This window comes from Lepidochelys olivacea, assembly GCF_965140295.1.
Source record: "Lepidochelys olivacea isolate rLepOli2 genome assembly, chromosome: 1".
Classification (NCBI taxonomy): domain Eukaryota; kingdom Metazoa; phylum Chordata; order Testudines; family Cheloniidae; genus Lepidochelys; species Lepidochelys olivacea.
Genome location: NC_140411.1, coordinates 97,205,022 through 97,228,385, shown reverse-complemented (window position 1 = coordinate 97,228,385; position 23,364 = coordinate 97,205,022). Strand labels below are relative to the sequence as shown.

General features: G+C 40.0%; 1 protein-coding gene across 2 annotated transcripts in view; it reads right to left on the bottom strand.

Annotated features, from left to right (window-relative positions):
* Positions 1 to 23,364, bottom strand: part of GPC6 (glypican 6) — a 1,115,179-nt gene that overhangs the window by 462,396 nt on the left and 629,419 nt on the right. For both annotated transcript variants that reach the window (XM_084617953.1, XM_084617954.1), the window contains exon 3: positions 16,111 to 16,502. In XM_084617953.1, the coding sequence (XP_084474079.1) occupies positions 16,111 to 16,502 (392 nt within the window). The remainder of the gene's footprint in view (positions 1 to 16,110; positions 16,503 to 23,364) is intronic.

Sequence of the window (23,364 nt, the reverse complement as noted above, 5' to 3'; positions counted from 1 at the left end):
CACCCGCTTTAAAGAGCTTCATAAATGCATACTTATAACTCTACTAAGGAGTTACACATACACATCGGGAAGAGGAATCTTATCTTGATCATGAAGATAAAAATGAAGGTGACTCAGGGCATTTTGCTAATGCAATATTTTTTCTAAGCAATCTTTTCTGTGAGTCAATATCTGTTCTAAGTCATACCGTAGCCAGCAATAAGAATATGTTAGTTCTTTACACACTCAACTGTGTAGGTCCTAGCTCACTACATCAGCACTATTAATGCAAATAAGCCAAGATTTATTATACCTTTTTTATTTGTATTTTTGCTCATAAATCCCCACACTCTACTGATATTTCCTAAAGTAATGTCCTTGTAGCATTGAATCTCTGGAGATAGAATGATGAAAGAGAAATGTTCAAAACTTTCTTCAAGGATAGCCTATGATATAGCACTCTGCTTTCTCTTCTGACAACACCTCTTTCAAATAGTGTTTTGTATTGTCACGCTACAGCTCTTGTTCAAGTCCTGGCTCATAGAGCATTCTAATACGGAGAGGAATAAATATCTTCACCAATAAATAATTGAGTCAAAAAGATGAATAATTCATGTCAATACATTTTCATAGCTTTTTTTTTGTTGGTACCTCTGTATAAACATTGTCCCTCTAGCAATCCTAAACCAGCAAACAAAACATGGTTAACCGCTTTGATTACAGATATTCAGAGTAAGCAGGAATTTGTCAAGTTGGCTGGAGTGGAGGATTTTATTTGTTTGCTCTATTTTGTTTTGTGCAATCTCTTTGCTTTTTTTGTTTGCAATCAAATGTTGCAGGACATATGAGTTACCATTAGGACCTTGTCTACACTGGCTCTTAGGTCAAAATAACTTATGTCGCTCAGGGGTGTGAAATAGTCACACCCCTGAGCGACGTAAGTTATACTGACCTAAGAGCCAGTGTAGACAGCGTAGGGTGACCATACATCCCGTTTTGGCTGGGACAGTCCCTTTTTTAAGCTCTGTCTCGGACATCCCAACTTTTTTGGCAAAAGTGAGCATTTATCCCGTTTGCTTTTGCTGACTGGAGCAGTTGGCAAGAACAAACAGAACAAACGCTCACTTGTCAAAAAAGTGGGGTGTGGTGCGGGGGGCGAGCAGCAATGCCAGCCCTGCGCAGGGGCAGAGGCAGGGCTCAGGCGAGCAGCTTGGGTCAGCCCTGCTGGGGGGTATGGGGGGCTCAAGCAAACAGCTCAGGCCAGCCCTGTGCAGTGTCCCATTTTCCCTTTGGGAAATCTGGTCACCCTAAGACAGCACTGTGTTGGCGGAAGAGCTTCTCCCGCTGACATAGTTACTCCCTCTTGCAAAGGCAGGAGTCATTAAGCTGACAGGAGAGCTAAGTCCTGTCAGTTTAGAGCATCTCCACCACAAGCACTACAGCATTGCAGCTGCACCGGTGCATCCGCACCACGGTAAGTGCTGAAGATTAGATGTAGCCTCTGACAGTAGCAATGCTGGAGGCTTCAGAAAAGACATTAAACTCCTACAATATGCTTAAACTAAACCAACTGGGGAAATTTCTCGTGGACTTCACCAGGGAGTGATCCTTTTATATTCTCATCCACAAACATTGATAATCTATATTCATTTTGTCTACTGTAACTGCCAGTAATATTTTTATGCATTTAAATGCCCATTCTTTGTTTGAAAAATACCATTATTTGCCTCAAATTCCCTCAACAATATCCTCTTGCAATGAATTCTTCAGGTTCACTTTACAGTACGTTGCTTTAATAAACTTTGTTTTCTATCTGATTTTATGGTCTTCAATGTGAATTGGATCAAGTCCTAAGTTTGCTGCATTTTAATTTCATTAGGAGCCCTCTATCCCTTGTGTTATGGAAAAGGGTAAATAAGAGCATTCAATTAATCTGCTTTATACCATTTACTATTTTATTTACCTCGATGAACTCTCCTTCTATTCTTCACCTTGCCAACTAAACAGTCCTAGTCTTTAAATATATGTAAGCTCCACTTCAATATTTCTGTTGCCTTTGTTGCACTTTATTAATTATTATTATTATTTTGCTAAATCTTTTTTAAGATGAGGTACCAAAACTGAACTGTCTGTTGAAGAAGCCTGGCAATGCATTCAGGTTGTTAGAAATAATGAGAAATTCAGGGAGTTAAAACATGCGATCATGTCAAATGGGCACACAATACAGCGATCAATTAGTGTGTGTCAAAGGAAGAGATATGAAAAAGCATACCTTAAGTTTAATATATTTTACATTTAAAAAGCACCAGGCCAAATTTGTAAGTCCTTTACTTTTAGTCAGGGAAACTCACTGAAGTTAGTCTGAGAATGTTGTCTGAGTAAGGACTTCAGCATTTGGGCCCATATGCAAAATTTAATGTGCAATCTTAACAAAAAAGACCTTTGTATTTTACTTCTTCCATTATCACATATTTAAAACTGTTAATATGTTTTATTATATCAAACACATTTTTTCTCTCTTATATTTCTCCCTTTTATTTCGTTTTTCAGCTAAAATACCAAAATGTAAGGAACAGGAAGAAAATTAGTATTGAAACTAAAATAATGTGTCAAACTGGGAGACTCGCACAGCCTCCTCTATTAGTTTGAGACATAAAAATTAGATGACTACAACACGACCATGAGTATATTCCACCCAATAATTTTCACTCTCTGATTCAGAGCAAAAGGGTGTGAACTGTTTATAGCCAATGTATTCCATTTCAGTATTAAATGCTGGAAGCTTAGATGGAATGAATTGTACAACAATAATAAAATGTTCACTCAGAGTTAAGAGATTTTCTTAGTCTAGTACATAGGGCAAGAAAATAACCTAAGGACTCCCAGAAGAGTTTCAATCATAAGAGTCTCTGTGGAAATTTCTGCTAGTAGTCATACTGTGGTCCAGTGTCTTTTCCTTTTACTCTAAAAAGGGATGTGGACTGCAAGAAGAGATGATGAAAAATGTTCAGTGCTTATCTGTCCTACAAAAGTACATGTCATGCATGACGGATAGGATACCAAGAGCTTTCCCTCAGGCCTTGATTTCATACATTTTATGTAATGGTAGCTTGCTTCCTTGAAGTTTACTTTAAGATCTCCAGGAGAAAAGTCTAAGTTTGCCTTCAGCCTTCTTTCTTTTGGATTGCCAAATGTCAAAGGAACCACATACAATTTACAGAAACTATCACTGAAAATACTATTTTAGACTGGAAACTCAAAACTAAGGATCAAACTGAGTGAAAAACAAAAGGTTCTTACCTCAGGCCCTCTTCACACGAATTGGTGGGCAGCATAGTACCTCCATGGCAACATAAATTTCACTTTAAAAGTATTCAGTGGCAATATAATACAAAATTACCTATCAAGCTGGTATATTTGAATAACAAGCAGGAAGGAAAAGGAACGGATAAGCCACTTTTCCACAAACAATTGAGGGTTGGTAAGAAATAATGCCAGGAGAGGTCTGCAAACATAGGCTATCAAAAGAAGTCCGGTAGGTTTAAAAAGAAAAAAATTCTCTCAAGACAGGAGGGAGTTGTTCTGAGGAATCAATCCAAGACACAGGTACCTGATGAGGTGTCTGAAGAAGTTAGGGCTACCTAAGTTAACATTGGGGAATGGTAAGCTTTTAGGTAAGATATATCTGCATATAGAATGTATGGTGTTTTTAAATCCCCTTTCTCTAAAAGCTTTGTTTCTCCTGCAAAATAAACAAAACTCTGGTTTTTCAGAAGGCCGTTTGATCATTATATTTAGCACTGGTCACAGACCCGCAAAGGGAAGCACTGCAGGTGCCTGAACTCCGTCCAGCCTGCAGAGTAAGCACAGTTGATAAACAGGATATGACAGTCCCTGGCCAGTCCAGGAATGGGAGAATTGCAAAATTCTGCCCCAAGAGAGGTAAAGGCAGAAGTCTTGAAACTTGGGGGGGGGGAAGAGGGGGAGCAGAGAGACCACAAAGAAAATGGAGGTGCAGCTAGCCCTGTCACTATGACATATCTATAGTTGAGATAGCCCAACTCCTTCAATTTTAAAAAGTTATTTTCAGCTCCTTACACCTTACTCAAAGTTCTACTTTTTCATTTTCAATCTAGTACATTTTGCTCTCACTCAGGAAGGGAATTCTTCCTGGATGTTTAAAAAGAAGTTGAGTCATCTTTATGCATAGAGAGAGAAAATGAAAATTTTGTGTTGTGTAGAAAAAATACGAGACAGCGCAATACATAGAAGGCGGTGATTTAAAAATCACAGACAAATCTCAACGTTGTCATTTCCTGACTTCAGAGTGCTTCATTTTGCACCTACATTGATATTTTAATATAGTTTCTTTTAAAATGGAATATTATTTTTATATCAGAGACCATAGCCCAGAGTCCAATAACATTTGAGGTTAATGGAACCAATTCTGTACTGATGCCTGCACAAATGAGATTGGAATCTGGTCCCATATGTATAATTTAGGATTAATCACTTCATCATTTAAACATAACCTAGGAAACTTGAATTCTTCAACTTCTACCTGATGACTCTACTAGCTAAGCGATAATAATGTCAGCTGACATCCATTTCAATTCTAATTAATATTCTTGACAAGTACAGTTTTTGACAAATCAGATATTTTCAACAATAATGTATTCTGTACAAACCCGAAGGGAGAAATATCTATTATTCTTCACGTTTCTGGTCCACATAAGAAATGTAATGAATTGCTTTTATCAAATTGTGCTTAGAAAACATTGCTTCTATTGGCCACCTCCTAAAATAGTTTAGATAGATGATCTGTAAGTACAGTAGCTCTAAAAAGTCAGCATGTCACAAGATGATACAGGTCTCTGAGTATTGTTTAACCTTCAGACTTCTTAATTTCCTTCCACTCTCCATATGAGTCTTCAGTATTTCTTTTTTTACTCTCTTGTGCTAAAGCAGCAAATTTGTAAAGCTGCAGGAAGATTAATCACGGATATGCTCCAGAATGCCCAAATATGGCAACATCAGCAGGAGAGACACCAGTGAGCAATGGGTGAGCTTTGGATCTTATTGTTGCTTATCACATTTCCTCATTCTGGGAACTATGAAGAATCTCTGCACCTCATCTTTAGCTTAGCATTTGAAATGCCACACCAAGATCTTTTATAGTAGTGTAAAGTTAATCTGCAATCTTGAAAAGATTGATTTAGGTGTGTACTTCTCAGTAATACTAGATAGAGCTTCAGAGTAATATTGCTTTGTGGTAGTGAATATTTTTGCAATGGTTTGTGTTAGTATTTTATGAGATGGTCAGCCTGATATGATTTGTGCTTTAGATCTTTATATGTATTTAGAAGTTTCCTACGTAACTTAACTAGAGAGCATTTTCTGTGCCATAAGGGTGAAAGTACGCTATGAGCCAAGTAAGAGGGTTGTACAGAGACAATCGGGTTCATCAGCTGAGTAGTTTTTACTTTTAGAAGATGGTATTAAGCATCCTGGGTTTGGGATGAAGGGCTGCTGCAAGATTCAAGACTTGGTATTGTATAATCAAAGAATATAGATAGCCAGCCAGCCAATGATCTCCAGTATATCAATGTAAATTGACTTCAGCAGATGTAATCCACGTTTACACTGGTGTAAAAGAGATTGTAAAGGGAATGGAGAAGAATTATAAAAATGTGGAGAATCAGTGTAATCTATTGCAATTCAGACTGGAATCATTTGTACTGTGTGTGGAAGCAAAGAGGGAGCTAAAGACATCATTTCCATGTCTATCATTCCAAGGTAAAACATCTTGATCTAGAACTTTAGCCAATTATTTATATATCTATATGCTTTCAAATCTTTTCCAACTATTCAATTTCACGTTTAGGCAGGAACCTTCCTTGATGCATGTGTGCTACCTGAAAAATCTAACCGTAGGAAAAATAAATAATACAGCAGAAATCAGAAAAGTTAATGAGACCAGTACAAATACTACATGTAGGTAATTAATATTCCTGAGAATATGCATCTGGAAATATGCAACATATTATGATGTGTTCTATCCAGAGTCTAGAACAACCTTTAATGAAACAAGATAGTGGCCTAGAGTCTCTCCAGCACCTATCTGTTGAAAGGAGGAAGGGGGCAGTCAGGTAGACAGTTATAGCTCCCCAGTTCAAAAGCCAGCTCCAAAACAATATAAGTTATAGCAGTCTAGGAATTTTATGCCCCTTCAGAGCACCCCGCACAGGCAGCTGGGCAGATTCTGGCTCCTTTCCACTGCCTGAGTGGCATAGAAGAGCCGGAAGAGGGAGAAGGAACTGACCCATTCATGTAATACTCTAATGTCAATGCTTGGAAGAAAGATAAATGGCAAATGATTACTGTAAACAAAACAAACCAACTCAAACAAAAATCACACAAGTAGACATAAAGGCCGTGCCACATAGGGATGGCTGTTCCCAAATTAACAAACAGAACTAGGGGACTATAGTCCAGTAGAAATCAGTGGAAATGTCTCATGGTCGTCCATTCTCTACCTCTTTCCCTAATAGAGGATCTCTTTTCAGCCAATGCAGTTAAAATATACCTTACAGGTAGCACTTTATCATTCCCTCCAAATCACAAATCCAGCATTAACGCACTATTTGTTTTGGTTCTTAATTACCCTGTCTTATCAGCATGTCATATTTTTACTCCTCCCAATAACAATTGCATTCTGAGTCAGAGTGACATTCAGTATTGACCTTTATTTATAGCTCTCACAAACTGGCAAATGTTTATTTATAAACCATGAAAAGCAGAGTTTGTGAGATTGATTCAGTGTATTTTAAAAGCAATGGCCTGGCATTCTGTAACTAGAGGTAATCACTTACAATTACTAGGGCCTATTTTTCACTGCTAATCCAGGGCTTTACCTTATAATTGTATTACTGGATTTGTTTCACTCTGCCCATATATCAGAAGGTTTAGTAAGAAGCTTGCTATCAATATAACTTAATAACGTTCAGGAGAAAAATGGTTTTAATCTGTTTAAAAATAAGGCAGAGGCATAATTGACCTCAGGTGCTCGGAAAAGTTTTCAAACCATTATTTTTTTACATTAGATGTGAATTTAAATATTTAAATCCATTCATGGAACTAAGATGTCAGCTACTGTGTCATACTGCTCTGATGTTCATGCTCATAATAATACTCCTCACTTTCTAGAGAAGGCCTCCCTGGGCCAAGCTCAGCAGAGACTTAACTGGTGGTAAGTTCCACATCAGGTATGGAGGGGCTAGAAAAGAAAGTATGGCCTGGTCGACACTAATGAAGTAAGTCGATCTAAATTACGATAGTTAAGTTACGTATGGTATGTAACTTAAGTCGATGTAGCCTAGATTGACTCCCAGCGGTGTCTACGCTGTGCTATGTCGACGGGAGATGCTCTCTCATCAACATAGCTTCTGCCTCTCGGGGAGGTGGAGTACTGAAATCGACAGGAGAGCGCTCTTCCATCGACTTATCACTTCTTCACCAGACCCACTAAATCGACACCACTGCATCGATCACAGTGGTGATGATTTAGCTGGTAGTGAAGACAAGCCTTATGTGAGTATAAATGGCAAAGACGTAGAAAGAGCACAGAGTGGGCTTGATTCTCCTGATTCTCTTACCCCAGTGTAAATCAGGAGTGATGCCACTGAAGTCAGTAGAGTCTACAGCAAAGTAAAATGACCTGGATGGTAAGTAGGTACCCCAGAGGGTATGCAAACAAGAATATTTTACACCAATTTGGTACTCACAGGAGGCCAAATTCAGTTCCAAAGCCAATACAGTTACAACTGCCTCCACCAGGAAGAATTTGGAGTGATGCAATGAGATTGGGGTGAGGGAAGGAAGCTGCTTAATCTTATACCCTTCCATTAAATGCTCTTTCTACTGCGCTCAAGCCTTCCGACCTTCAGTGCAAAGCTTCCCATGTTGCATGCTTACAGAATACCAAAACAATGTGTGTTATACTTACTTTGCTGCTTGTTAGAACTGGTCAGGAAATGAATCCTGACAAAAAACTTTGTGACAAAAATGAAAAAATATTTTTCATCAAACCCTTTTTGGAATTTGGGGGTTTTGAAGTTTCTGGATTTTTTTTTCCAGAAAATGTCTGCTTAGTCAAAATACCATTTTCTGTTGAAAAAGTGTTTAGATGGAAAATGTTTGGCCAGCTGTTCTGCTTGCACCAGTTTCCATTTCCTTTCTGCATAATTTCCATCCAACTGGGAAGTTGGACCATCATTTAAGTCATCCTTGAATTTAACCTCTTTCAATGGGAACTGCATCTGCTTCCATCAGGCTGCATTTGGCTAAAAGCTCCCCTGGTATTTAATAAAAAAAAATCTCATGTGGTCCAGAGTTATTCCAATTGCTGTAGGTCAGGCATGCACAAGTGTTAGAACATTTTCTGAAACAATCATGGAATTTGTGAGCTCCTTAAAAGTCAGAAGGATTCTCCAAAGGATATTTTTAAAGATCATTTGGCCCAAAAATGCCTTTATCTATTATCAACATATTTCATCCAACAATAAAAGATCAAAAATAACATTATGGTCATGGAGAAAGTTTTGTCAACATGTGGGCAACAGTAAAGTGTGCAAATAGTTAATTCTCTTTTACCTGTAAAGCAAGAGAAGTCCAGAAGGATATTGACAGACAAACTTGAGGAATTTTATCACATGACTGGGAATAAGCCAGGTGATAGGAGCATTAGTAATGCTGTCACTAGGTTCTACCACTGAACATTTTGCATTGGACATAATTTTCTACCACATAACATTTTGGTCAGGACATACTTTTCTCCCCTAATTTTTTTTTTAAAAAAAAACCCCAAAACAAAAACAAAATCCTTTTGCAATGGATATAATTTTCTACCACTTAACATTTTCGTCAGGACATAAATTTTCTCCCCTATTTTTTTTCAACCCCCCCCAAATTATTTAGATTCATAGATACTAAGGTCAGAAGAGACCATTATGATGATCTAGTCTGACCTCCTGCACAATGCAGGCCACAGAATTTCACCCACCCACTCCTGCGAAAAACCTCTTACCTATGTCTGAGCTATTGAAGTCCTCAAATCGTGGTTTAAAGACTTCAAGGAGCAGAGACATCATTTACTTCAAAAATTTTCTTTGAAATTTATCAGATTTTTATCGAAAGACTAAATACTGATCTTTTTTTGTTTTAAAATGGTGACACACAACAGAAGAGCTTTATAGTCTGCCACTTTAGTACAGAAAGTTTGTCTAAAATCCCTTCAATTATTTCGGAAGCGATGAACAAGTGAATACATTTATTTATAAATATATTTACTTTTCTCACTAGAAGACAAATTTGACCACCTTTGCTACAGGAAACATAACTAAAACAGGAGAAATCTCAACTTTGCACATTACATTCATAGAAACCAGACAGTCTCTATGTAAAAGAATAAATGGACACGAATCAGACGTCCAGAATTGTAACATTCAAAAACCAGTCGGAGAACACTTCAATCTCTCTGGTCACTCGCTTACAGACCTAAAAGGGGCAATTCTTCATAAAAAAAACTTCAAAAACAGACTCCAGTGAGAGACTGCTGAATTGGAATTAATTTGCAATGTCAATTTAATGTCAATGTTTGATTGACATTCCAGTGTCAATCAAACTGGACACCATTACATTAGGCTTGAATAAAGACTGGGAGTGGATGGGTCATTACACAAAGTAAAACTATTTCCCCATGTTTATTCCCCCCCACCCCACTGTTCCTCACACATTCTTGTCAACTGCTGGAAATGGCCCACCTTGATTATCACTACAACGGGTCCCCTCCCCCGCTCTCCTGCTGGTAATAGCTCACCTTACCTGATCACTCTTGTTACAGTGTGTATGGTAACACTCATTGTTTCATGTTCTCTGTGTATATAAAATCTCCCCACTGTATTTTCCACTGAATGCATCCGATGAAGTGAGCTGTAGCTCACGAAAGCTTATGCTCAAATAAATTTGTTAGTCTCTAAGGTGCCACAAGTACTCCTTTTCTTATTCATAGGTCTAACATCCTGACCCCCTTCCCCTGAAGTCAGCTGAAAGACTGACAGTGCCTTCAGTGTGAGATGTGCAATCCCTTAATGTGCAGTAAATGCTTTGCTAAATTTTAAATGTATTGGTTTAAAAATAAAAAAAGAAAGAAAAGCTATGTATATTTGAAAATGTCAGATGGTGTATGGGCTGTTAAAAATTCTGTTCAAGTGCGAGCTACACACTAAGATGGATGCTGTGCACATATGTTTGTGTCCAGTAGAATTGGTCAAAAACTATAAAAATTGTTCAATGAAAAAGGACACATTTTGTGCACGCACACACACACACACACACAATTCCTACCAGCTCTGTTGCACAGCTAACTGGCTTCAGGATTTTACAAAGTATCAAGTGAAGGATTATACTGATAATAAGGGAAATTTAGATAGGCAGAATATATTGACCCAAATGGGAAACTAACATTACCCAACTTTTAACTTCATTGATTGTAATTAGAGAAATATGAGTACCATTGTCTTGCAGGGGACACCTATTGTTGTGGACTTTTTGCACTTTTACTGGTGATTGAAAAAGAGGATGAGCCCATGGAGATGATCAGTATAACTGTTCCTCAAGGGGGCAGCCAGAACCAATCTTACTTTCCTTGAAGCAACGGCATTAGAAAAGAATGTGACACCAGATCGGGCAGTTTCATCACAGCCTGGTAGCAAGACCCGCCAACTCCCTTTTACCTGATGGACTAGAGGAGCCTGAAAACGTGAGTAATAGGCCCCCAAAATGTTGCTACTAACTTTCTCTTTAGAAATAATCCCTGTTTCTTTATATTTGAGATGGAGGCTAAATGTCGACATACTAGCCTCCGGCAGTGCGCCAGATAAAGGAGATTTCACTGAGTTACGGCACACTAAATGAATTCAAAAAGTCAGTTCAGCTTGTGATGTTACTGAAAAAAGAACTCTGTGCCCAGCCAAGACAAACATTTTTGAAAAAGCGTCACGTCTCTTTTCTCATCTCTTTTGGGTTAAGCAGATGTGACTTTTCTGTCACTGTGTCTTGTGATGTGACAGCACAGTTAAAATTAAATTCATGCCCAACGTGGATAACTTTCACAACAACAACAAAAATACATTTCTCTATCTTTCCTTTTGTGAGTGTGTGTGGGAGGAGGCGGGTAAAGCTATGTGCTCACTTTGAGGAATGGTTGCTGCAAGTTGTAAGTGATGTACAAAAAGAAAGATTTGCTGTGCTCGACAGCAGATACACCAAATTTAAAAATATTCAGTTCTGACAAAACCAGAAGAACTTGGAAGTCAAAACCAGCAAATTGCTCCCAAGTGTTAATATTAATTGATGTGGACACAGCGGCAAAATGAGGACAGATGCATGCATGGAATTAAGCAGCAGGCCACAACCTTTATTAAACTTTAACACAGGAGAGTAGCGCTACTCACCCATCACCCACACTGTCCTATACCTGTGTAGGGGTTACAGGACTCCTTACCATATAGCCCATAACATGGCGTGGTTCTCCTCAGTTTATCCCATGGAACTCACCTCTCTCTGAGTCCTAGCACTCTCCCCATCACAAGGTGGAGAGACGGTGCAGCTGGATGGGCACCTTGGCCCGCAAAGGCCACAAGGTCTCACCCTATCACTTGAGCCCAAGATTCATCACCAAAATCCCAGGTCTTTTACCTCTGGGAACTGCTCATTTTATTTTCTTAACTGCACTAGAAACTGGTGCACAAGTTGCAATGAATAAACAACTCCTCCCCAGTTAGGTACTAAGTGCATTCCAACTGAACCATTGTGGCTCAAAGGTGCTGCGAAGAAGGCACAAAACTCCCTGGTCCTCTGCCAATTGGCTCATGGAAGAAAAATTCCTTCCTGATCCCCTTAACAGATGATTGGTTAGACCTGCAGTATCTGCCAGTCCAGGTTTCCTATTCCCAGTTCTGGTGGGTAGGGTGCACTGCTGGAATGGAGCCAAATAGGCTCCACAAGGCACACACAGAGTTAAATTCTGGGATCTGGGGAATGCTGGCCAATGAACACTCCTTTTCCCCAGCTGGCCAACAGGTGCTAGAGACTCCCATGTGGAGGAGCTACCTATTATCCCTTGGTGAGTGTCTCCCTTCCTTGCTGCTGGGACTGTCCCCCTTTCACTGCCGGCCCCAACAAGTTCCCCCACCTGTTGATGTGGGTCAGTGGCATTTCTGCAGTTTGTAGGTCATTCAGATTTCTTTGCATCTGTCCACTAGTGTGCACATTGCAAAATATGCCTGTAATTAAATGACTGAGCAAACAAAAGAAATTTACTTTTTGACCACGTTTTGGAATGTATCTTTGACAGATAGGGCAATTTCCTGCAATATCTTTGGGAGATCTTACTGTATTAAGTTTATGTGTCACTGTGGGCCAGGGACTGCATATAATTCCATCAGGGAGGGAAACCATGGCTCCTTCAGGAACTAAAAACAGTATGGGGATGATCAGGCAAATTCACTCAGGTTGTAACACTTCCAAAGAAGTACCTCTGTTACATTTCAGGGCAACTGAATTTCTCTTCAGTGGTCCAGCAAGAGCACCCAGACTCAGGCTTTCAGCTCCCCAGATGTTGCTTTTCTTGGGTGGATACTCGCATGTCACTCCCTTCTGATTGGAGTGTTTTCAGGCTGCACAGTTTCCTGCCTTCTCTGTGTTATTCCCTGCAGAGACAGGCTACTCAAGCACACCTGCTTGCTTTCCATTCTGAGACGGTAAACAGTGTGACTGCCCACAGATGGTAAACAGTGTGACATGCCCAGGCTAATAAGTATACCAGAGATTAGCCCAACCCTAACATGGGCTCTGGCTGGAACAGTCCTTCAATATCCCACCCAAGGGTTACTTGTTCTTTCAAATTCATCACAGCTTCCGCTCAGAACATGTCCCCCAGTCTTATGGGGACTCAGTAGACTCCAGTCCTTCCAAGCCTTCCCTAAGGACTGGGGCCCTACATGGACCAGGAATCCTGTCTGTTTGCTGCATCAGGCAGAAGGCCAGGAGCCTGTGTAAAAGCAGGCTATTAATCCAAAAATCCCATATTTTCTTGTTGGTCCATGGAGAATCCGGTTTGCACTAGTATATGCACACCTCTCCAGGAGGGTGGTTTCAAAGAGCTGATAACAGGAGGAAATATGTTAGCTTCCCCCTCCTTTTAAAGGAGTTGCACAGAGTTCCACAGTAACACATACACAATCACATTTTTAATACAATGGACTACAAAGACATGAAACCTAAGTCAGTAAAGTTCATTCAGGAGATTGCAGGAAATTGTCAGTCTGTCCCACCCACCATCTGGAAACGCTCATATATATTAGTTCAAACTGGATTCATGAGAGAGCAGCAGATAAAGAAAGGACTTTTTGATAAATAGCCTGAGTTTAAACTGACCCAGGGCCTGCTTTTTGATCCAGAAAATGGACAGGAACCTCTGTCTAAAGGAGGGCCCAATTCTTGCTGAAGGTTTGGAAGGATTTGAACTTCTAGAGCCCCATAAGACTGATGGGTCACCTCTGGTAAGTTTTTTAGCATGCATGTAGGACCTTTTTTTTTTTTAAATACATTTTGTCTGTAATGCTTTTAGCTTAAGAATAAATGTGCTTGCTTAGCAGGAGCTGTGTGGTAATTTATAATTGTGGGCAATACACTGGTCATAGGCTCTTCAGGGAAGGCAAAGTGCAGGCAGTGGCCTGTTTACACAGTTTGACTTGCTGGGGATATCACACTGTAATCCATAGTGTTGTTCAGCCTTAAAACCCCAGCCAGGAGAGAGGGAGGGAGTCCCAGGTCTTCACCCCAGGGAGGTGACAGCTGGGGGCCAGGAACCTAAAGTGGGTGCTCTTGGTGTGCCACAGATGGGAATACAGATGCAATTGCTATGAAACTGTGACAGTCTCTATCTAGGAGGTTTTAATACTACACTGAACCATGCTTTTTGAGCATAATGTAAGTTTCAGAAAAATATTAATTCTTTTACATTTTAATGAGACATCTGAAACAAAATCTTTACTAAAATGCTCCTGATTTCTCCTTGATAATAATTCTTTGTAATCTGCTTTCCAATTTATGTTGAAGTAGACTTTAAGAAAAAAAGTAGAAGAAAAGTGTCTAGAAATGGAAATCTAGTGCACTCTTTGCAATATGAAGATTTGTTCAAGAACTTAAGTCTATTATTCTTTATTATTGTTATCATTATTATCATCCAGTCAGATAATTCCATCAGAAGGCCAAAATTTCATGTTGCCCAGTAGTAAGAATAAAACATAATGGGGAAATAATTAAAGAATCTAAATTTAAAATATATGTGCACACTCATTCATATATAATATTCATAGAATGAGCATGTACATATAGTTAGACTTCATGTGTATGTAAATGTATACACAAATGCACAAGGTGGTGAGGTAATATCTTTTACTGGACCAACTTTTGTTGGTGAGGGAGACAAGCTTTGGAGCCACACAGAGCCCTTCCATAAGTCTGGGAAAGGATCTCTCCCACCAACAGAAAATGGTCCAATAAAATATATTACCTCACTCCCCTTTGTCTCTCTAATATCCTAGGACAAACACAGCTACAACTACACTGCATACACACATACACACTCATTCAACTGCATTAATGAATAGTAATGTGCGGGGGAGCGTGTTCATGCATGTGTAATTATATAAACACACACAAAAACTATGTTAAGGGAACATTAATGTTGCAAAGTCAAGGATTCAAAAGTTAGGAAATGCTTGAATTAATTCAACTCCCTTTTATGTAGCATTATGATAGGGTCTTTAATTACATGGCCATGTGCTGTTTTTCAGGCAGTCTTCATTCAGTGCATAGGATGGACAGTGCTCAAATTGGGCATCCAAAATTAGAGGGAACTTTTGATCTTAGTATCTTTGTGCCTCAGCTCCCATCTCTAAAATAGGAATAATATCACCCACTGCATTTCAGAAGATGGTTATGAAGATTAATTAAATGATGTATGGAAAGCACCTAGCATTATAGTAATGAGCACCACAGAAGAGACCATTAGGAAATTACTAATTATGCCTTAAGAACAAGATGGCTTTCACTTTTGGAATTTGCTTTTTTGATGGTTTCTCAGAGCCAAAATGTGGTCCTACAATTTGCAACCAAACTAGAAAAGTCCCTTATAATTTGTTCAAGGCTTTAACAGACTTATAGAACACAATTAAGGTCCCGACAACATGACCGATTGAAAACATGATATAACCAGGTCAGGGAACAACTTGGCTCCCTAACTTGGTTTTAACAGTAATATAGAAAAATCCCTTTAGCTGTATTCCAGGTGCTGTGTAGGAGACAGCTCATTATTCTGGCAGATCTCTGGCACCCAACTACAACTGTGGGGTTTATCTGACTGACCTGGATGGATTATATTTTGTGTATATTTTTTATTATGTAGTTTAATTATATGAGGCCCTCAGAAGCTAGCATCATAATAAATATTTATATAAATAAATAACTAAAACAAATAAATATAATTCCAGCTGGTCTTTGAAATAGATCAAGCTCCCTAGATATTACTAGTGGGCCTTTTTCTCATCCATATATAACTAATCTACCTTGTCCATGTGTTAGAGAAGATGCCAGTATTCCTAAAAACTTGTCACTCAGCTGCAGTCCTGATGAGGGTTGCCACCCTCACAATTCCAGGCCAGCTGCACTGCCCTAATGAACAGCAGCATCATACATATTAGTTACACTTAAATCCCTGGTCTGAAATGTCAACTGATGATAGTTTTTGTACTAAGAATAGCAACTGCTACATCATGCTATAGCTAATAAATATTGACCTTCCTTGCATTCCAAATAAAAGGCAACCCTTTCCAGTATTGCTGTCACTTCAGTAGACTCCAAAGGAGGAAAATGACAATAGTTAGTCACCTTGACAAACTTCAAAAACTTATAAACAAGATATAGGTGCATATTCAGAATTCATGTTTTAAGTAAAAAAAAACCCACAAACACACGTGCAAACATAAAATGCCTCATTTAGGTTACCTTGGATACTCTGTTTGCAACCTCTCTGCCTACAGTCAGCCCCTGAACAAAGGTCCGTGCAGCAATGAAAGCTCTAGTCACTTGAACCTTCAGTTTCCTGGGTACATCTCCAAATGGTTTCAGCTGGTCTGTGTATTTGCTTACACATTCCAGATAGTCCTCAGTGAAATGGTATTGGGGGTTTATGAGCTGGAACATTCGCTCCAATAGCCGAGCCCAGAAATCATTCAGCATCTCCTCCAAGTTTACATTGCCTCCTGTATAGTATCGTTTCAGTTCTGTGAAGAGGTCCTGGAACACTTCTGAATTCTGCATGTACAGCATTCCATACGTACGTACAAACATATCATTTAAGGATTTTTCTGCGTTCTCCAAAAGTTCTCGGAAAAATTCTGCAGAGAAAATAAAAAGGTATATACAGAACAAAATTAATAAAATGCCAATGGCATGTTTCTTGCCTTCATGATGGTATTGCCTTCATGTCGGTATTACCTTTAGCAAAATTTTCTCAAGTAAATGTTGTTGTGCCATTTGCATGTTTAATAGAAAAAGTCAGTTATTTAAATTGGAAATAGGTTCATTTAAGAGCAATGGAAAATGTAAAGTATACTGTATTCCCCGTAGAGGTTAAAAAGAAACTTTAAATCCATAACTCTAAATTCTAAAAATGCATTTGAGAGAACTGAAATGAGAATTGTTCCATTATTTAAACCTAGCAATTCCTGCCACTTGCCAAACTCTCAATAGTGAACAGCCAATGTCCCAAATCTTGTGTACTAAACAAGAAACCATTAATGTAATGATATGACTAGAACTACAGCAATATTGGAAAAGGCAAATAATGAAATCTTCTATTCTATTCTATTGAAGTTCTTCACTCATCACTATGGTATCTGACCTCCAAGGTATCTTATAATTTACTTTCAGCTTTCAAAAATTCCTCAAAACTTTGAACTGAGACATATTGGGGCCTGATCTTACAAGCTTTTCACATACTGAAGTCCCTTTAAACAGTACTACTAGCCTAAGATACACAAGATGTTGCTATTGTCAATAATTTAATGCTATTCTGAAGCACTGTGTTGGCATTTGAGCCAGTGTTTTTCAAACAGCCTGCCGACTGCAACATTGTACAGATTGCAGTGTCTGGGATACCATGTTAGCAGTGGGTTTGTTTACCTATTCTTTCTTTTGACACCTGAGTTTTACCTGCTTCTCAGTTTTTTACCCAGCCTCGAGCCATAGCCTGTTCAAAGTCTTGAGTTCAGGATTTTATGTTTATTGGGCAATGGGCCCATGGAAGCTTCAGCAGCCCTTTCTCTTACACATGAGCTCAGGAGGACATTGGGAGGAGGTAAGTTAGTCCAGGTTTTCTGTCACTGGTTATCCACCTTACACCACCACCAAGATACTTATTCTGGGAAATTACATTAAAGTGATTCACTGAAGACTTCCCTTAAAACATTGTCAGTGGAATTCACCACCATTACCCTCTGATTTTACATTTGAGTTCAGGTCCCTCACTTCATGCACTCTCTTTATAAATCTCCAAGGCTTGCAATGAACTCCCCAAACACAAACTCTGAGAGGCCAGAAGGTAGATTTCCCGAAGTTGTTTGGTGGGAAAGGAATAGCAGACTGCCTCCACTGGGGTTTTCTTCACTTGTATGATCACAAAGCACTTTCAGAAGGTGTTGAATGGAGTCAGTGGGGCTACTGAGACTTTAACAAAACATTTAGAACAACATATTGTATGGATCAAACATTAGTTGGAAGGGAAAAAAAAAGTTTTAATAAATGCACCCAACTATCTATACAAACAAGACAATATAGAAGATATCAGAATTTAACACAAGCCCACATGAGGAAGGAACTATGTTAGTAATGGTAGGAATGAAAGCTAACTGCAGCAAGTTGCTTACTAGGATGTAATAATTATGCTATTGTGCATTGACTCAATAATTATGCCATCCCACAATTGTGTATTCACCTGGATAAAGCCATCATCTCCACATTAAGGAAAAGACGAAAAAGACTACATCTGCATGGTCTCTTTGGGTATACGCACATTATTTGGGGAACATGTGATCAAATCTTAAATTGGCAGGCTGAGGCAAATAGGGACAGACACTAATTTGATAGGAAAAAGATTCCCTGTGAGGCAAGATATTCAGGTACTTTATACAATACTTTGCAATGTAAGCACTTAAGGTAACATTTTCAAAGGTGCTTAAATGTCAGGACCCTAAATAACACAGGTGGCTTTTAAAATTTTAGCTACTGTCTACAGTGCCGAGTGAAGCTTTGGATACTATTTGTCTAGGCAAGTATGTTTTCATAGAAACATAGGACTGGAAGGGACCTCAAGAGATCATCTAGTCCAGTCCTCTGCACTCATGGAAGGACTAAGTATTATCTAGACCAGTAGTTCTCAGACTAAGGCCACTGCTTGTTCAGGAAAAGCCCTTGGTGGGCCGGGCTGGTTTGTTTACCTGCCACCTCTGCAGGTTCAGCTGAACGCGGCTCCCACTGGCTGCGGTTTGCTGCTCCAGGCCAATGGGGGCTGCAGGAAGGGTGGCCACCACATTCCTCGGCCCGTGCTGCTTCCCGCAGTCAGTGGGAGCCGCAATCAGCCAAACCTGCAGACGCGGCAGGTAAACATACCGGCCTGGCCCGCCAGGGGCTTTCCCTGAACAAGCAGCGGCCCTAGTTTGAGAACCACTGATCTAGACCATCCATGACAGGTGTTTGTCTAACCTGCTCTTAAAAATCTCCAGTGATGGAGATTACACAATCAATCCTAGGCAATTTATTCCAGTGCTTAACCACCCTGACAGTTAGGAAGTTTTTCCTCATGTCCAACCTAAACCTCTCTTGCTGCAATTTAAGCCCATTGCTTCTTGTCCTATCCTCAGAGGTTAAGAAGAACAATTTTTCTCCCTCCTCCTTGTCACAACCTTTTCTGAACTTGAAAACTGTTATGTCCCCTCTCAGTCTTCTCTTATCCAGACAAAACAATCCCAATTGTTTCAATCTTCCCTTATAGGGCATGTTTTCTAGACCTCTAATCTTTTTTGTTGCTCTTCTCTGGACTTTCTCCAATTTGTCCACATCTTTCCTGAATTGTGGCACCTAGACCTGGACACAATACTCCAGCTGAGGCCTAATCAGCTCGGAGTGGAGTGGAAGAATGACTTCTCGTGTTTGCTTACAACACTCCTGTTAATACATCCTAGAATGATGTTCGCTTTTTTTGCAACAGTGCTACACTGTTGACTCATATTTAGCTTGTGGTCCACTATGATCCCCATGAATTCCTGTCCGCAGTACTCCTTCCGAGGCAGCTATTTCCCATTTCGTATGTGTGCAACTGATTGTTCCTTCCTAACTGGAGTACTTTGCATTTGTCCTTATTGAATTTCATCCTCATTGAATTTTGTATCTATCCTTTTCTTTTATGATTTTCTCTATGTAATTCTGTATCTTGACAATATAAATCTGCTTCTATTGAAGACATCTGATTTACGCTGTGTACCTTGTTAGATGGATTCATTATGTAACAGGCATTTCAAAGATAAACGGAATTCTGAAATCAAGGTAGGCAAGGACAGAATTCATGGGAGATGACCTGAATGCCAGGGGCAAGGCCTCACATTTATGCCGAGCACTAGTAGCTGAAGTTGTGCAATCTGACCTTTCCTCATTGCTTGTGCAGCAGCAGTAGAACCAATCCGTGGCCACTACTGCAATCTCATACCTGCCATAGTGCTCTTGGGAAGGGAATAGTCAGTGGATCCACACAATCATGGGTTAATTAGATATACTTCCATCTCACATTTGTGCATCAAACCAATCCTTTCCTTCCCGCACCTCATAATTCCCTTCACAGTCAAGAAGGAGATTCAAACTCTACAACATTCTCACAGTCGGGGTCTTATCCATGGCCTCTTCAGATGGTCCCCCCTTCTCATGTAATAGACCCACAGCAGTCTCGTGGCTTCTAGGGGCCTACATAGAATTAGGAGAGCAGAATTTGTCCAATGATCACAGGTAACAGAGATTGTTACCTCTTATCCAAAAGAGTACAACCATATAGCTAGTGAGGTCAATTGTGGGCCAGTAGGAAGGCTGAAAGCTTATGCTCAAATAAATTTGTTAGTCTCTAAGGTGCCACAGGTATTCCTTTTCTTTCTGCGAATACAGACTAACATGGCTGCTACTCTAAAACCTGAATGATACAGGAGTTGCAAGGCCTTGTTACAGTCATTTCTACAAAGCAATTAGAAATCTTTGAGTGTTGAGAGGCCAGCAGAGTTCTGAGGGGTAGAGCCACAGAGAAGTATTCAGGGGCTTTTACAAATTATATTGTTCACTAGTTCTGACCTTCCACTTTTAGTTGAAAAGGTATTTTGCAGCTTTGATCTGGGAAGTCTTAATACAACTGCCAGATCTGAACTATCCTCAACATGATTTTGCACATCTAGTGTCTCTTTTCCTACTGTGATATTTGTGACTGCCTGTCTCTACAAACTCTGTTATGTGTGTTCCCAACTTGGGTTTGGTAATTAACATCAGCTGTAAGATTGAGGCCAGATTCAAGGCTCCCCTCCAGATGCTTTTCATCAGTGACAGCAGCCATCAAACCAGTGGTTCCAGGCCCCTTAACATTCCCTTAGATCAGATCTTGCGTGTCATAGGATTGCTGCAGTGGTTTCTCTGCCAGCCCCTCCCAACCCATTGTTAGTAGTTTCAGTATTATCATAAGTGGTGTGGAAGCACCACCAGCGTTAAGGTTGTATTAAGACTTCTTTTGAAAGGTCGACCTTTCTAAATCCTCTAAAATTAACATACCTAGTTGGACTTTGAAAGTTGGTGTGCCTCAGGAAGGTACAGAGTAGGTTTAGTGACCCAGATTTGGGGCCACTTGAGCTAACGGTTGTGGAGATATAAGCCCAGCAAAATTGTAATTTTTCAAAAAGTTTCAGGGTTTTTTTTTATGGGGGGGTTGCATGTAGAGTTAGAGATCAAATTATTAATGTGATGTGGGTCAAAATGGTTTCATCTTGCCGAATTTTATCTAAGATAGTGCGGGCACCCACTACATTTTGGAAGAACTAAAACTGAGAGCAATATTTAAGAAAATGTACATTTTTTACAGTGTGCATGTGCCTAGAAAAACAGCTAGGTTTCCAGTCCCATAATTTTATATTAAAGCTTGACTCTTGTAAGTGCTTTAAAATTTGAATGGCTACACATACTGCTTTGAAATTTGGTGTGCCTTATATAAGCTCAGGGTAGTGTTAGTGATCGAAATTTGGGGTCATTTGCATGCGGTGGTCCTTAGTTACAGCCACCCCCCAAAACAGTATCCTTCTGCAGCCTTGTACTATTAAACTGAGAGGTACTAATGATTTGATGAATCAGTGACCTCCTTGAGACTGATGTCTGTGAACTCACCCTCCAATTAACACAATTAAGGATAAGTTAATTACAAGGCCCCACTTAAGACAGTTTTGGAGTGAGTGGATGCAGGTTGGTACAGTTTGAGAGTCATAGATGGCAGTTTTATTTGGGGGGCAATGCAATAAAAATGTTTGGTAGGAAAAATTATACATGTGAATGTTTCCTGGGAGAGGAAAGATAGGGCATGGAGGAGGAGGGGTACTGGGGAGAGGAGTTTGGGGCAGAGTAGCACAGTACAGCCCAACTTGGTTCTGGCCTTTAGATACTAGCACAATCTAAATGTTCAATAACCGCAACTAACTCTACAAGCTTAAATTGCATTTTAGTCCAAATGCGAAGCCAGGCTTATGAGATGATATAGGAAAGTTAATGTCTTTCAAACTGCCATGCATTTACTTCATTTTCAGCCTTCTACTGGGTCTCTGCACTTTGAAGGCCATTGTTGAGAATAAAATTATTATGCCATTTGAAAGTTAAGCAGTTTCTTTTCTTTAGGCTTCAATAGGAAACAATATATATATATATAGTTTAAGAAAGAGGCAATCTCACTATGGTGACCAACTCACTTTGAGGTTAACAAAACAGTACAAAGCACAAAATTAGATCTCAGATCCAATTAAAGCAAATTTAACACCTTTTCCACTTTCAAATGGAAAAAAACCCCCACACTGGATTAATTTAAGAGTCAACAAAAATCTTAACCTGTAATGGTTCAGCATTGTAGTGAGGCAGAGTGGCCTCCCTCTGAGCCTGACAGAGAGGGACGACCCCAAACCCCCTGATGGGCAGAGCCAGGTCAGGCCCACCTCCCCACGCTGGAAGCAGAGTGGTGGGACAGAAAGTACAAGAGGTGGGCCCTCTAGTTCAGTTGCACCAGAGTCAGTGAAGAAGGCAGATGTCTCTGCCTCGCTGAGAAACTCTGGATCAGGGACCGAGCTGTGCAGCACCCTACTCCTGGAGGGGACCGATTGTGGTGAGGAGATGCTGGGACTGCTGTTGACCCCAAGGAAACAGGGGACCCATGGACTACAAACCAATGCTAAGGAAGGGTGGTAGGAAGTAGCCCAGAGGAACCAGACATTAGTCCGGTTATAGTGCTGTGAGACAAGTCAGCGTGTTTTGGTGGGCTCCCGCTGACCTACTGGCAGGACCACTCACCACTGTTAGAGCCCTGGGCTGGGTCCCCCTGGGGTGGCGACCTACTCACCCTACGACAGAAGGCTGGCACCTTACCTGTGGTTTGCCCCAGCCAAAAGGCAGTGAGCTCCAGAAGGTATTGTTTGCTGTCTGCCCTAGCCAGGAGGCATTGGACTATAGACTGCTCCCTGCTCTGCTCCACCCTGAAGGTCAGAGCTCCAGACTGTAGTCCCTGTCTGCCCTAGCCAGGAGGCTACACTACAGAGTGTTTGTTATGCTGCCCTGCCCATAAAGACTTTTTGTTAATTTCAGAAATGTTTAATCAACACACTGGTACCTTTTTGTTAATTAACGTAGTATTTCAGTAAGAGGAAGAACAAACAAGTGACAGATGTTAGTCATGTTGTCTGATGCACTACTGGAAGGCATTCAAATACTCTGGTGATAAGCACAGGATAAGAACCTATACAAAACAGAATAGAACACACAGGTCCTACTTTGAGCAGGGGTTTGGACTAGATGACCTCCTGAGGTCTCTTCCAACCATAATCTTCTATGATTCTGTAAGAACAGATCTGTGCCATGTTTTGAAGTATATGCCTTGTGCATTTTGTGCTGCCAGCATAGACTGTTATGTGTAATGTTAACTAGTAG